The 12,229-nt window shown below is 37.3% G+C and overlaps 1 protein-coding gene across 1 annotated transcript in view; it reads right to left on the bottom strand.

Annotated features, from left to right (window-relative positions):
* The window catches only part of MGAT4D (MGAT4 family member D), a 38,260-nt gene that overhangs the window by 13,855 nt on the left and 12,176 nt on the right, over positions 1–12,229 (bottom strand). Inside the window, exons 3-7 of the mRNA XM_086463958.1 lie at positions 9,553–9,693; positions 7,538–7,671; positions 5,340–5,386; positions 2,770–2,883; positions 1,378–1,453 (exon numbers count right to left, since the gene is read on the bottom strand). Coding sequence (XP_086320084.1) covers positions 1,378–1,453; positions 2,770–2,883; positions 5,340–5,386; positions 7,538–7,671; positions 9,553–9,693 — 512 coding nt within the window. The remainder of the gene's footprint in view (positions 1–1,377; positions 1,454–2,769; positions 2,884–5,339; positions 5,387–7,537; positions 7,672–9,552; positions 9,694–12,229) is intronic.

Raw genomic sequence — 12,229 nt, 5'->3', positions numbered from 1 at the left:
TCCTTTCACCTGTACTCTACAGAGTATCTTCTGGGCAGACCAGCATCTGTGCTACAGAAGCAGTTGCAGACTGGACACACAACTGAAGAAGTGGATGTACTGGGTAGCAGTATAAGGAAAGCATAGTTTCTAAGAAAATGCTGTATGAAGCCATAACTACCACCAGACCATCACAATCCAGGCTTTGCTCTGAATAACACATTCAGTCCTTATATAATGTCCCAGATAAAACAGCACATATTCTCAAATCTCTTTACAAATACATAATTAAGTAATTTCCGCACAAACATGAATGCTTGGAGTACTTTATAATAGAAAGGGATATTAAGTGTCTGGCAGCACGTTTAACATTTCCCTTCAGCATGTTTCCCATGCCTTAATGCTCTAGTGCACTTAGTAAACTTGGGTAGCGTTCTTAAAAATATACAAAAGTCACGGGAAAACAGTTCATTTTCCAGTAAACCTTAACTGTTCAATAGACAACATTTTCCTTTGTCCACCTGTCCACCTAAGCCAAATTTGAGAATGGAACATAGACTCTTGAGTAGCCCAGCTCAAATGTGTTTGTGTTAAACGCTGACAAGACTTGCACAAAATGCCTGCTTTTGTGGTCTTCTCTTCTGCTTCTGGGAATCTCGTGATGTACTTATGTGATACAGAGTCTGAGGCCTGTTTGAGCAGAAGACTCAGGAAAACTAAGAACTAAGCAAAATGCTGTTCTGAGGGGTTTTTTTAAACTGTTCACATTCACAAGCTACATGAAATTTTATGGATCTGTTCCATTATTGAACAGTCATGATATATTTTGGAATCTCTGGTGGTGATTATCATCTTTATGGAGTGCAAATTAACAGAAATCTAGAATGATGGCTAAACCTAAGCCTGAATGCATGGGCATCTTCTTAAAGTCTAACACACTAAATCTTCTGGAGAATTTTGGATCTGTACCAACTTGCAGTTTAATATTGTCTCCAGTACCTTTTTATGGCATTTTTCCTATCTGTAAGGGTTTTTTGGTTCACTGTGATCTGGGCTAGAACCTGGACCTACCACCACTATTCTGTCCTGCTGCACCAAGTGAAAACATATTAAATTCTGGCTTTCTTAACCTAATTAAATAAGGGCTTCATGCTTCAGTTATCTTGTTATTCAACCTCACAAATGACAGGAAGGTACAGATGGATTTAATCAAATAGTACCTGGCTACAAGACGCATATAAACACAGAAACATGTCGATGCTTGTAAAGAGCACGTGCAAAATACACCAAAAATAACAACAGACTACTGTTAAAGAGGCCTTTGAAACAAATTAAAATTGCCAAAGCTAATAATCGGTACAGATGTATTATAGCTACTTAATGATAATACAAACATACCTGTAAATAAAATGTTCCCTTAGGTTGGGCATACAGCATTAAAAAGCTATAATCCAAATTCTGTTTAGTTCGCCACCTAAACATAAGCAGCAAATTCTGATAAGCTTTTTTTTGGGGGGGAAGGGGGGGGATTTGCAAGAGTTATTTCTACCATAAAAGCATTTCTAATTCTCTGCTGTTTTTTCTCTACACTAAAATCATGAGGTTGAGTATTCTAACTCATTGTTAAGTGAATAAAAAATCCTCTATAATCAGTGTAAACATTTGTAAATAATTTGACTTTCCTATTTCCTATAACAGTTAACATTAACTAAACAAAAAATATTGATCTGTATCAATGCAGCCTGAAACAAAATGTCTAACAAGTATATTCATGTCAAGTGATCTAAAGATTCTACTCATTATATTATGAACAGTACAGATCAACACACAATGATCATTTAAAGATAAAAAATTAAGTGCTTTTACTGATGAACAGCACAGAAACAGGTTGATAAACTTCATTTTCAGGTTTAAATGTAAACACAGATTTTTCTCTACAAAGTATTGTCTCTCATTTTACCAGAAGATGAAAGTAATGTTTGATAATCAATGCTAAAAGACTACAGAGTAATTTATCAGTATTTAATTAACATAAAAGTGTATCTGATTCAAACCTAATCTTACCTGAAACTTCAGTATGTAAACATGTTTTAAGCACTGAAAGATATAAGGTTTATCTATGAACCAAATATACATGCATACATACACTTGCTGATTTCCTCCAACCTAAACTCAGTACTGCAGCTCTCTTGCTGCATTGTTGGGGTAGCTTCTGATAAATTAGTTAGTGTTCATCAAAAGAAAATTACTTTCCTCCAAATCAATTTTGTTAGGTTATAATCTCTGTCTCAGTGAATTTGGGGCACATGAGCAAATGGAATCACCAGTTAGGATATATTATTAACAGTAGTATAAAAAGTCCATTATTACCAAAAGTCATTAATTAAACCCACAGTAGTTGTTACTAGTTAGCTAAGGGGCCACATGGGGTTTCCTCTGTGTGTTCACAGAGCCTCTCCCATATCAGTCACATAAAAGATTTGCCTATTTTTCCCTTTATGACCAGATCATCTAGCCTATCACCTCTTGGCATGATCCATCTGGTTTAAAACCTGTGGGATGCCTAGAGTCAAGACACAAAGAAGCAGTCTTGGCTCTCACCCTAAAGCTGATGTGCAGCACAGCTTTTCTCAAGATCCCCTTGTATAATAATGGGTTTTTAAAAGTACACTTCAGGTGCATTAGCTCTGAAATACAAAAACATTGTCAACTCAAACAACGCTGACTTTTGCAGAATTTTCCATTTTATACTCTTAGCAAAAGTTCTTAGGTTATACACAGCTATCTTACCTTACTCTGTCCTCTGAATCCCCAAATGTTTTCTTCAGGTTGGAAAGATCTGGATAAAAAGAAGCAGGAGGAGAAATAACCTCTAGGACTCCAGACTGGATTTCTCTGGGGAAGCTGTGAAGAGAAGCTTAGTGAGATCCCATTCCTCAAAAGGACTTGAGGGCAACCATGGAGAGCAGCTCCCCAGAGTTAGACCTGCTCCTCCATAAATGGAATTCACAACTCCAGCAAAGAAACTAGAGTCACATAGATTGTATATTAGGAACCGAGAAGAGGTCTTTGACACCCATCAGAGCAGGCAGAACAGTAACTAATCGAAGTCCTGGAAAACACTGAAGTGTGTCTCAGAAATCCCACCCCTCCTGCATCTATAGATGCTTACTTGTAATCCTGCGATGGCTGCCAAAATGCAGCAGTAATTCACAACCAAATCCACTATCTAGAATGACACACAACTGCTCCCCCTTGCATGAGAGGTCCTAGCTTCCTTACACTTGCTCTAACTCTCAATTCTACGTTCTAGCCAAAATGATACTGTCCTGGAGTGGGGCTTTGGTATGGGAAGTCTGGGTCTCGTCTCTGCTCCAAGGATTAAATTTTTCATTTAAAAAGTCATTGAAAAAATGCATAATCAAGTTTAGGAGCCAAACTTGGAAGTCAAATCTCCCCCTTCCTCCAGAATATGTAAAAAAAAAACCAAAACAAAACAACAAACAAACCCAACAAAAAAAACCAAAACCAAACAACCCCAACTTTTCTTCAGGTTTTAATAGGTATAGGATCACTGAAATAAGGATTTTTCAGAACCAAGTTACCCATTTCCTCTGATTAATGAAAAAAGCTAACATTAAAAATTAAGTACATCACAGTACAAGCACGCTTATGAAAAAGAATCTCAATCCTACTGTGTAGCACTGACAAAGCATCTACTCTGCAGTAATTTTTTCAAAACCCATAAAGAAATCATGAAAATTATCTAAGTGATGAAGTTGCCATATGTATTGTACCTTGGTGGTGCTCAACAGTGCTGAGGACTGCCTCTTCACCTTGTCCTAGCTGCAGTACTCCCAGCAGAGCTAAACCTTCTGGAGGCAGAAAGCTATTGCTACTACTTAGCTAGCAGGCTGAGCTTTGGGGAGCCTTCTGGGGGAAACCTGCACCCTAAATACAGTCTCGGAAACCCTTGAGTGGAGCAGGACATGCAGAAAAGCCTCAAAAGTGAAGGAAAAGGGCAACCTTTCCAGGGATCTGGTTCAATTTTTTTGTTTGCTTTGTTTTGGGTGGGTGCCCAGCTCTTCTCCCAAGTAACAAGTGATAGGACAAGAGGAAATGGCCTCAAGTTGTGCCAGGAGAGGTTTAGATTGGATATTAGGAAAAATGTCTTCACCAAAAGGGTTGTCAAGCACTGGAACAGGCTGCCCAGGGAAGTGTTGGCGTCGCCACCCCTGGAGGTATTTAAAAGACATGTAGATGTGTCACTTGGGGACATGGTCTAGTGGTGGACTTGGCAGCATTTGGTTAACGACTGGACTTAAGATTCCAATGATCTTAAGGGTCTTTTCCAACCTAAATGATTCTATGATTTTAACGGAAATTGATACAAAGATTGAGAGCTCTCCTGTAGTCATTTTAAAGGAGAGAGGTGAAAGGCTGTTTCGCTTCAAATACTGGCCAAAGTGGCGTCCTGTCAGAGTAACCAAATCACAAATAAGCTTCTGCATCAAAGAAACCAGCAACACCAGCATTGCAGCACAATGCAGATTTCATCTCTTGCTTCTTTCAGTCAGCAGCACTTCAGGGCCTTTAGCCTTATCTGCTTTGTGACTGTTAGCTACACTATATTATCTCTCAGCAGCTTTTCTAAGACAATATAAATCTACCAATGACTGTATTTTTTTGCCCAGACATTTTAGTTTAGTAGTTCCTCTCAAGCTGCTCTAACGTTTTTAACAGGCACACAATGCTGTAAACATCTATGGGAAAGAATGGTAACAAAAAGCAAAACTGCAGCGGGAATTAAGCCTTCATTTGATAGCTCTTACATTAATTTGGCACAGCAAAGAATATCCATCTCATGTTACCCATCATACAATAGTATTTAACATTATAAATGTAATCCCGTTGCTGTCCAAAGTCCATTGCCTTCATGAAAAAGAGGCAAATAAGGAAACAAAAACACCTAGAAAACATGACAGAGAGCAGAACACATTGGAGGGCTGAGAAGTCAGTGGGGACCTAACACATGTAGCCTCAGGTGCCTTGAACTGCATCATTAATTTCACAGGGAAAAGACTTAGGTTCAAGTAAATAGTTACCAGAGGCTTAAGCTGAGACCTTGCCTGATTAGTTAAAGCCTATTTATGACAGGAAAATAAACTGATATATATCCTTCTGTTCTGAATTTTAGTGTGTTATGATACACGTACTAAGAGTGCACATTTGCCTCATTTCTTAGCAGTTCCATTTCAGTATGGTAGAGTTACAATTTATTGCTGAAATGCTCTAATTCTTTCCATAAAAGCTCAAAATGTATTCACTAGCTGTTGGGTGTTACACTCTACAGGACTTACCTGCTTTTAACACTTCCTGCAACACTGTTAACATACTCTGCATTCACCTAAAGAAAAGAAGGAGGGTTTCATTTCAAGTCACCCGTTTTTGTATTAAGCAACATTTTGTAGGGAATACTTATATGCAAACACTTAATTTTTATTCTCTAATTATTTTCTTTCCAAACAAAAGCAATATTTTATAGCAGCATTTCTACTAAAGGACAGTATGGGGTTTTCAAGCCAACTGAACTTCAACGTAGTTGAAAGCAGAACCAAAATATCTGCAGCTATGGTCCCTGCATTTTGTTTTCATTGCTTCTGCAGGAAGCCAAGACATTTACTGCATAAATTCTGTTCTAGAGCTTTCCATTATGCCAGAAAAGCATGTCATATAACTGTCAGTAAAAAGGGCTGTTTCAGGTTAATCATCTAAAAATCACAGAAGAGGTCTAAGGCTGTTAAGAAAAGTCACTCAAGCAAAATTTCCCCAAGCTAGAGATATTTACAATTTTTATTTAGAGTTTCTTCCTAATATAACAAACTTACGGCTCTTAGTTTGGAAATTTTGAGGACATACTTATTCATTGCTGCTGTTTCATAAAAGTAACAGTTTTAATGTGCAAAACAAATCTGTTAACGATATTAGAGTGCTAGGTTTTATGGATGGGAGTTCCAAAGCAATACAATACCTGTCTTAGCAGTTCCGATTCTTTTTCTAAGTACACAAATAATCGTTACCAGCTATATATTAAATTTGTAATAAGTAAAGAACTGTGATAAGAAAAAAACACCAACAACTTCACAACTCACTTTCAGTCAATAAGTTATTCTGACTTAACCAATGATGTAAACATTCACCCTGATCTTCTGAAACCTGCTGGGAAAAAGGAAGGTGTGGATTCATGACCAGTGAACACACCTGCCCTCCTCTCATAATTAAATATTCTTATCACCTCTCATATCAGCACGACCAACCTACTCTAATTTACTGCATGGCTGAAAAATGGAGGCTGCAAGAACGTGACTTTGGGGATGGAAGAAAGAGGAAAGACTGATTCTTACAACCGCAGTTTAATCCTAAATTGGCTGAAATGGCCTATTACTACAACCAAAACTACTGTTTGTTGAAAGTGCCACATTAGGACCATCCACAGTGGGAAACCGTAGTAGTCAGAAGTTAACCCTTAAAAGCTCAAGGAACTCTCTGAAGCCCTGTTATAGAACAGCACCTAGGCAAAGCTCATCATTGCCAGGGCTCTTCATGGGGAAACAGCAACTGTACACTAAGTTCAGCTCCTGAAAATTATGCTGAAGAGGAACTACAGCCAGTAAAATTTGGCCTACCTACTTACCATTGTGATCCAAACAGAAAAGTGGAAGTCATGACCTAACTTCATAAAGTGAACTATGTTCTGTTTGACAGTATTACAGCTGCAAAAGCTGCTCTAAGTGTTGACTGAATAAAATAAAAAAGCCAACTTTAATGAATACATGTATGAAATTTAATGCTGTTTATGGAAGGACAAAAAAATATGAAGAATAAATACGAAGTCTGAATAACACAGACTTCTTACCTGCAAGTAACTATCATTAGCTAATTCCCTTCTGTAGCTTTTTTCCAATGTGATCAAGACATTTTGGAATAAGAAAAAAATTCATTTACCCCTAGTATTTTACCTTCAGCACTGTTCACTCCCTCAAACGTGGAACCATTCAAGTCTCTGAACAGTTTTCTTTTTCACAAGAAATGTCAATACACATACAGAAGGCAAGGCTCCAGCATGTCAAGGTACTTTGCAAGATATACGACATCAAAGCAGCAGAAAAATAATCTGAACTTTTGTTAGACTGAGTAAGTTTACATTTTTCAGAGTCTATGCAATTTTTCTGTGGAAGGTTAACATTTTATTCTTGAAGTAGAATACTTTACTTTTGGAGATAAATAATGAGTTCATATGGTTTTATTTGAAAATCTGACTGTAACAACTGTGTTTGTAGAAGTAATACGACTTTTTACCCTTCGATTATCTGAGTTACAGAGTTTTTTCCACGTATGAACACCGAGGCACTAACTGCTCACTATCTCCTCCAGCCCTGATGAAATCCATCCCAAAGGCCTACCTAACAGTATTTTGCAGCCTCTCCTATGCTATTACACTAAGACATGAAGCTCCATATTGTCCATCAGCATACTGCACCTTTCCATGCAAACCTACCTCTGCTACAAAGACGATGATTACACAGTCGTTCTCTTGCTCTTCAGAAAGTTCGTACAGTAGTGAATGCAGTGTATTAATCAGGTAATGCTGTTTTTCCCTTTTCACAGTAGGAATACCCATCACCAGTGAGACTGCAAAGAAAAAGGTCCACAAGCCACGTCATTTTAAGTCAGGTAAAGGGAAACTGAAATTACATGTTAATTTTGATCTGATGTGGTCATGAGACTTGGTGACAGTTAATATTCCTATAGCACAGTGACAGCATTTGCTTTACTACCTGGAAGGAGAGATACCTCCAGCTAAGTTTAGGTTAGAGACGCCTGTGTCTGTGTAATAAGCACAGGTCTACACTGTGTAGACTGTTAACATTTGACAACTTGGTGATATTACTACCTCTGGCAAACACAAAGGTATCTGGTATTGAGTTTCAAAAGTGGGTATTGCAAAATAAGCGCTAGCTCTTGGTATGGAGTTGAAGATCTGAGTAGTAAGATTTAAACCAAGACTGCTTTACTAAGCAAATTCTCACAGGAGGTGAATCGGAAAGGAATCGAGCTCAAAAAAGTTTCTGAGCAATTTGATTGATATGAATCAATGGCTTTGACATAAACAATAAAAAGAAGAAATGAACTTGGACGTCACCGTTATTAAGAAGAAAGGAACTGAAATTGTCTCTAGCAAAGACTCTGCTAGTAGCAAACTTGTGCTGTATTACATTATTAGATTGTAAGCAGGACATCTTTTTTCATTGGCAGGGGCATTACCTAAATCAGCGACCTAATATAGCTCATTAACCTGTGGAATTCTTAGTCCTTGCAGACAATTCCTATTCACCAAAACCTCGGAAGGCTGGTAAGGAAGCAGCAGATTTTGAAGGAAAGGAGTAGGTGCAGTTAGTGACTTGCTCCAGACTTCATCATCCGTGCCAGTGTCAGCTCATAAATGCTGAATTTCCAATGCCCCTTCCCAACACATAACCTGCTAAACCTTTGGGGTTTACATGCTGAAGGTCAACCTGTTAAACTGCAGTCTTGCTATTGTGATTTTCATGTACAAATAAATGAAAATTAAACATGGAGCATTCTTCTATTACTTATTACTTTTCTTCCTCTTTTTTTTTTTTTCCTTCCTTGTGAATGTATCTGGTTTTCTGAGGGTCTTTTGAAAATCATTTTGCTGACAACCTTTGGTCTTTTGCAGACTGAGACTGATCTACGGGCACTCCAGCGAGAACTACAGCACTAGATCACACTGCTACGCCACCACCACCTACTAATGAGAAGACTGGAGAAGGTTATCCATTGTCATGGGCATGGCCAAGTTGGTTTTTTAGTCAAATCAAAAGTGCTGACAATGTTTCTTTATATAAAATCACGCTAGAGAAAAGTCAACATTTCAACAAAATACAAAACCCAGCAAAATGGTTGACTAGTTCCTTGTTTGCTTACTGCTTTTGAATGTTCTTTTTACCTATCACATGACAATCAGAAGACGTAACTTTACTATTTGTATTATTAGTTCACTGGAATTCATTATGATTTATGCAGGTGTCAGCTGATTTCTCACGTGGATGCAAGTTACACTGAAGATTTATTAATATCCTTCGAATAATCACATCACCTTTCCATTTGCTTCTAACTTTAACAAACTATGTCAATTGTAAATTCTCCCTGGCTTCCTTACTCATACTAATCTTTGAGGAAAAAAAATGTCAGCTAATGCACCTTTGCCACAGGAATCCATGACTAAGAACAAAAATAATACTGCTTTTCAGTTACGACTATTTTTGGCTGGTATTTGAAAAGGTTTATCAGAATACTTTGGGGAAGACTTGAAATTGGGATGGTAGTGGTGAAAGTGCTTTTGCCATCCCCGTTAAAAAATTTATTTAGTTAGGTAACATCATAAAGTTTAGGGAGAAACCCCCTCCAAACTTTTGAGTATGCTTCATTGACAGAACTTAATATAAAATATAAATATATAGAAGATATAAGCCAAACTTTATTTCCTACCTCCAGTTCTCTGCTGGCCAAAAATAACATTTGGGAAAATGGCATCTTCATGTTCTCGAAGGTGAGGTAGATAGTAGTACATGTTTGTAAGATGCACAGGAAGTTTTCTGGTGAGGTTTAACACTCTCCACTTCGTATCATCTTAAAGAAACAACAAGACCACTTATACACATAAAATAAGAAGCCAGCAGTGAAGCATATTATTTCAACTTTTTCCTCAACTGAATACCAGCAGATTACCACAGAGAAGGTTATTCAATCAGAACTATTCCTCAGAAGTGATTATATGTCATATATACTACCCTCCTGTGATGATAAACTGTGAATTGCCCAGTACAACCTCTCAACCCCGGTGACAGTTCCGAGCTTCCAAGCCTGATCATCCTGGAAACTCCACCTGCATTTCCCTATGCGTGGACAGTTGCAGGATTGAGCCATCTTAAAACAAAATAAGCAGTTATTTTAAAAGCAACAGGAAAAAAAAAAAAAAAACTGGCTTGTTTTTTGCATAGTTGGCAAGCAAGTTTTCAAATGACAGAAACACAGATTCTGATTAATAAATTTCTTAATTACTTAAAAAAACACTGCATGGTGGTCTTCAGGGCTCAAACAGAAGTTCTCAGGTTATGAAAAGTCCTATGGCAAAAAGGACAACAAGATCCAGGCCTTTAGAAACTAATAGAGAAACAAAAGACTGTTGTATTTAAGAGAAAAGTAGGGAATGTTTATATTTTCTTTACTAGTTTAAAATAAAGATGAACATAATCAGAATATTTATTCATGTTGAAATAATTCAAGTGTGACCTTATAAAAACATTTTTTTTTAAAGTAAGCCATATAAAAACCAGATACCATTAATTTACTCATTTATCTTCCTTGATGTAAACATTCCTGAATGTTCCAGTGGTGATAAAAATTCTTTTAAATAAATTTAATAAAAACATGAACAACTTAATTCTAAAATAATTATAAAATCAATTATAAGCTTGCAAAAAAAATTGTGCTTAATATAAGATACCCATGGGGGCAGAAATGATACACACCATGTAATTTTTGAAAAGGCATTTGAATGGATTAAAATTAAGACTGTATTTACAAAGAGCAAATGGTCTTTCTAATATTTAAGAAAACTGCTTGGAAACAAAACTGAACATCACTCCAGACTTTATTTACCAGTTTCTAAAGGCTTAAATCTTGCTTCCATGACACAGCTGCCATATCACTTTCATACTAGAATTTTGTCTGTCATTCTCTGTTTCTGAATTTTTCTGTACCCTACTAGCTACCTACAAAGCGTATGCCTTTTTGCCCTGAAAGAAAAATAAAGCTCCTATGAATTTATCTAAGGCAATTCATACTTCAGTGGGCGCCTCCTCCAGACACTTTTATCAGCTCTGCACAGAACACCAGCTCAATTAGTTTTAGCCAACAAATCATGTCAACAGCCTTCCAAGCTGCAGAAAACTTGAAAACTCAGTTTCAGAGTCAGAAAAGCAACAGAAGGTTTATTGACTTAGACGGAAAGTTGTTTCCTAAGAAATACATCCAAGATAACTCCCCAGATTTATTACCGCTCAAAGTTACTTAAAACAAGTCTTACAAATGACCATCATCAGCTTTATTCACTCAGCTTAGATCAATGAAGACAGAGGCTTACCAAATAGGCAATATTTGTTTGAAGCTTTTCCAAAAGAATTCCCACTGAAAATTAGGACTCAACAGAAAGCAGTTTTTAAAAAAACCCAATCAAACACACATATATACGTCCAGACATTTGTGTACAAACAAGAGAACCGCAACTCCTACCACTCTGTTTTGCCATTAAATATACTGGAATTTTGCTGCACAAAAAATTTTTTTTTTTTTTTTAACCACTTTCATAACTTTTCATTTTCATTTGGAATTAGTGCCTATCAAGGGTCAGGCAAGTGACTTTAGTTTTATTGCACACAATAAAAAAAACTTGGCTGGAATGAAGCAGAAGGGTAAGTAAAAATTAAAGGAAAACTATTTAGTGATTTTAAGAAATTTCCACTTTGAATCCTGTGAATTGACAGCTTTAATACTTTCTGATATTCAGCTGGCTCCAGTAAGAATGGAGAGCAGAGGGAAGGGGAACTTGGACTCTCTTCTACTGCTATTATGTGCATTAGGCAATAACTCTTTGTCCACAGTATGTGGGGCCACTGGTGGCTGACAACATGGTCTCTATTCTAAAGCTTGTAAGGCCACAACACTGCCAACACTTACACATTTGTTCCTACACATTTGAACTGAATTCATATTGAATAAACAGACAAAAAGAGGCAGGGAAGGACAGGATAAGACATGAAGCCAACTACGCAAAGCAGGAATGAACCTTGTTCCTTCTTTCCCTGTAACTGTCCTGGTTAATTCCCTATTTTAATCTGATACCAGCCTGCTGTACTGAATGCAAATAAGGATTTTTAAAAAGTAGTTTTCGGTAGCATCCAGACTAATTTTGAAGTCGAGGTGTATTGTGGAATGATTCCAGTGCAGAGGTGCCCCTTCTACTTTTCCTTCTCTCCCCAGGGAAGTAGCTCTTCCAAACTGAACAGGGAGGAAGGCAGACCCTGCACTACTACATCATTTCTTTTAGGGGACAGAATCAAATTGTCTAATCTATTGTATGCAACTACACTGTGCAGATAGATGG

This window comes from Leptosomus discolor, chromosome 4, assembly GCF_034619465.1.
Source record: "Leptosomus discolor isolate bLepDis1 chromosome 4, bLepDis1.hap2, whole genome shotgun sequence".
NCBI lineage: Eukaryota > Metazoa > Chordata > Aves > Leptosomiformes > Leptosomidae > Leptosomus > Leptosomus discolor.
The sequence above is the reverse complement of the archived record's forward strand: the minus strand, read 5'-3'. Positions and strand labels throughout refer to the sequence as shown.